Below are 2,209 nucleotides of genomic sequence, written 5' to 3'. Positions count from 1 at the left end.
AATCCACAGTCTGCACAAGTCAAGTAACAAAACTGGGGAAGCAGATGGGAAGGGCAATATTTTGGACACTATTGTAATCATTCATGGCTTGGTAAAAGTCAAATTAACTTCTTTCAGCCCACATGGCCTTGGGGGTACTGACAAGTCTCACACAAAACAGTCAAAGTATGCAGCAAGGAATGGGGGTATTTGGACCAAGTCTTTATCAAGTAACAGCCCTCAACCCTCTGCAGGACTCCTGCTGCTGTGCAAGATGGATTGCCAGATGAGGTAATTTTCTGCATGTTCAAGAGCCCTTGATGACTAAGAAGTTTTCCTTAGCATGCTTTCAATGTTGTGGAACTGCAATCTTCTTGCTATATCTAAGGGAGTCTCCCCATCCTGAAAGAAACAGATGAAATGCATTGCAATATGATAGATATGGGTCATGTACAAAGAGCTTTCCCAAATTTGCCACCCAGATGCAGTGCTCTTCTGTGTAACTTCCACTCTTACATCCTTACTCCAAAACAAAGGTTTTAGAACGTGCTGGGTCTAATATTACTCTAACTGAAGCCAGGGGCAGAGTCTTCCTCTCCCCTCCAGTAGCCACAGCCATGCCACTGTTTCCTAGGGCTAATGTCCAAAGGCAGTGCAGAGCTAAGCGAAGAGCTGATTTCAAGAGCAACATGAACAATGCATTGCTCACCTCAACTCAATATAGATAGTTCCAGGTCAATATTTATTTTAACAACATTTGAGCTTTTCTGATGGCAGAAGCAGCTTGACTTAGCTCCTCAGAAGAATGGTGTTCAGTGGCACAAAAAGCACCTAGGAAGGCTCTTACCACTCCCCTGCAGCCTGTATCTTAAGAACAACTGTAGAGCAGCTCTGAGTTAAGAAGATGTACTGTAAAGACAGCTAAGAGATCTGCCAATCCAGTGGACATGCAGGTAGCGTTTACTGCTAGAAATCCAGCAGTGAAGGATTTGGACTTTAAAACTGCTCTTGCCAAAAAAGGCAATGGAGCAAATGTTGCTTTATACCACACAGCAAACAATTCTACTGACAGGAAGCTGTGCACCCTTTTTTTAAACTGCTGCACACCAGCTAAGGCCTACAACGTACTGGTTCACCATTATGTTAAGGAAATTCAAGTATCAACTTCACCCTCTTACCTGATTCTTTACAGAAGTATCTGAGTGAGCTTCAAGCAGTAGAGGAATAACCGCCTGGTTTTTCATTTCACAGGCATAGTGAAGGGCTGTGCTACCAGCCTGAAAGGAAATAGAAGCAGATGCATTTTAGTTCTTCTACTTCTTTAGTAGACCTTAGGCAAGTACAACTGCCTGTAGACTTACCAGTTTCCACCTAACAGCTGGATGCAAAAAAACACATATCATTTCTTGTCACAATACACTACACAGTAAAAGAAATACATTCTCATAAGAGCAACAAGAACAAAAAAATTATCATTCCTCCCCCAGGATGCATCTGCTGAAACAAGTCTTTTACCTTTATCAGGAAGCCAATAATGGAAGACAATAATTCTTCACTAGTTTCAGAAGATTCCATGACCTTGATCTCAACAACCACATCTTAAGCAATATCATTTGCTCACACTTCAGTGTTTTAGAATTTGGTGCTGCTAAAATTGGGGCTTCTCCTTTTCTGCCTTGAAAGAGAGGAGCTCCTTACCACACCCAAGAAGGCTAATGGATACAGAACTCTACACATGGCAGATCAGCACACTCTGAAGATGAAGAGAAGACACAAAGTATAGCAGTGTGGCATGACCTCTGCCCACAAAACCACTTCAGTTCAAGAACTCATAAATAGTAATAAACTCAGATCCTTACATCACTAGAATCTTTATAGGATCAGGTATTGAATATGTAAGTACTTCAACCCCGCTTACTTGGATTCTCTTAAGAGGACATCTGTCAGAAATGTGGAATTAGTCCATTAGTGGAGTACTATTTCTGTGTACATTACAAAACCATTGCCTAAGTGTCAAGGGGAAACAAATCCTCCTGCTACATCACAGCCAATTCAGTCCCTGATCCTACTCTGAAAGCAGGTCTATATGGCTAGAAGATTCTGAAGTCTGTTTTTAGTAATGTTGCATGCATACAAACCACATTCATATTTCTATAAACTCACTTACAAAGTCTGTAGCATTAACATCCACTCCAGCTCTAAGCAACATCTTGATCAGGTTTTCATTCTG

At 41.4% G+C, this 2,209-nt stretch overlaps 1 protein-coding gene across 1 annotated transcript in view; it reads right to left on the bottom strand.

The window, feature by feature from the left end:
• Positions 1 to 303: 303 nt before the first annotated feature.
• The window catches only part of ANKRD22 (ankyrin repeat domain 22), a 9,166-nt gene continuing 7,260 nt past the window's right edge, over positions 304 to 2,209 (bottom strand). Inside the window, exons 4-6 of the mRNA XM_010174825.1 lie at positions 2,147 to 2,206; positions 1,158 to 1,256; positions 304 to 381 (exon numbers count right to left, since the gene is read on the bottom strand). Of these exons, the coding sequence (XP_010173127.1) occupies positions 304 to 381; positions 1,158 to 1,256; positions 2,147 to 2,206 (237 nt within the window). The remainder of the gene's footprint in view (positions 382 to 1,157; positions 1,257 to 2,146; positions 2,207 to 2,209) is intronic.

This window comes from Antrostomus carolinensis, unplaced genomic scaffold (genome assembly GCF_000700745.2).
Source record: "Antrostomus carolinensis isolate BGI_N321 unplaced genomic scaffold, ASM70074v2 scaffold7459, whole genome shotgun sequence".
Classification (NCBI taxonomy): Eukaryota; Metazoa; Chordata; class Aves; order Caprimulgiformes; family Caprimulgidae; genus Antrostomus; species Antrostomus carolinensis.
Note: the sequence above shows the minus strand (reverse complement) of the source record. Positions and strands in the feature narration are given on the sequence as shown.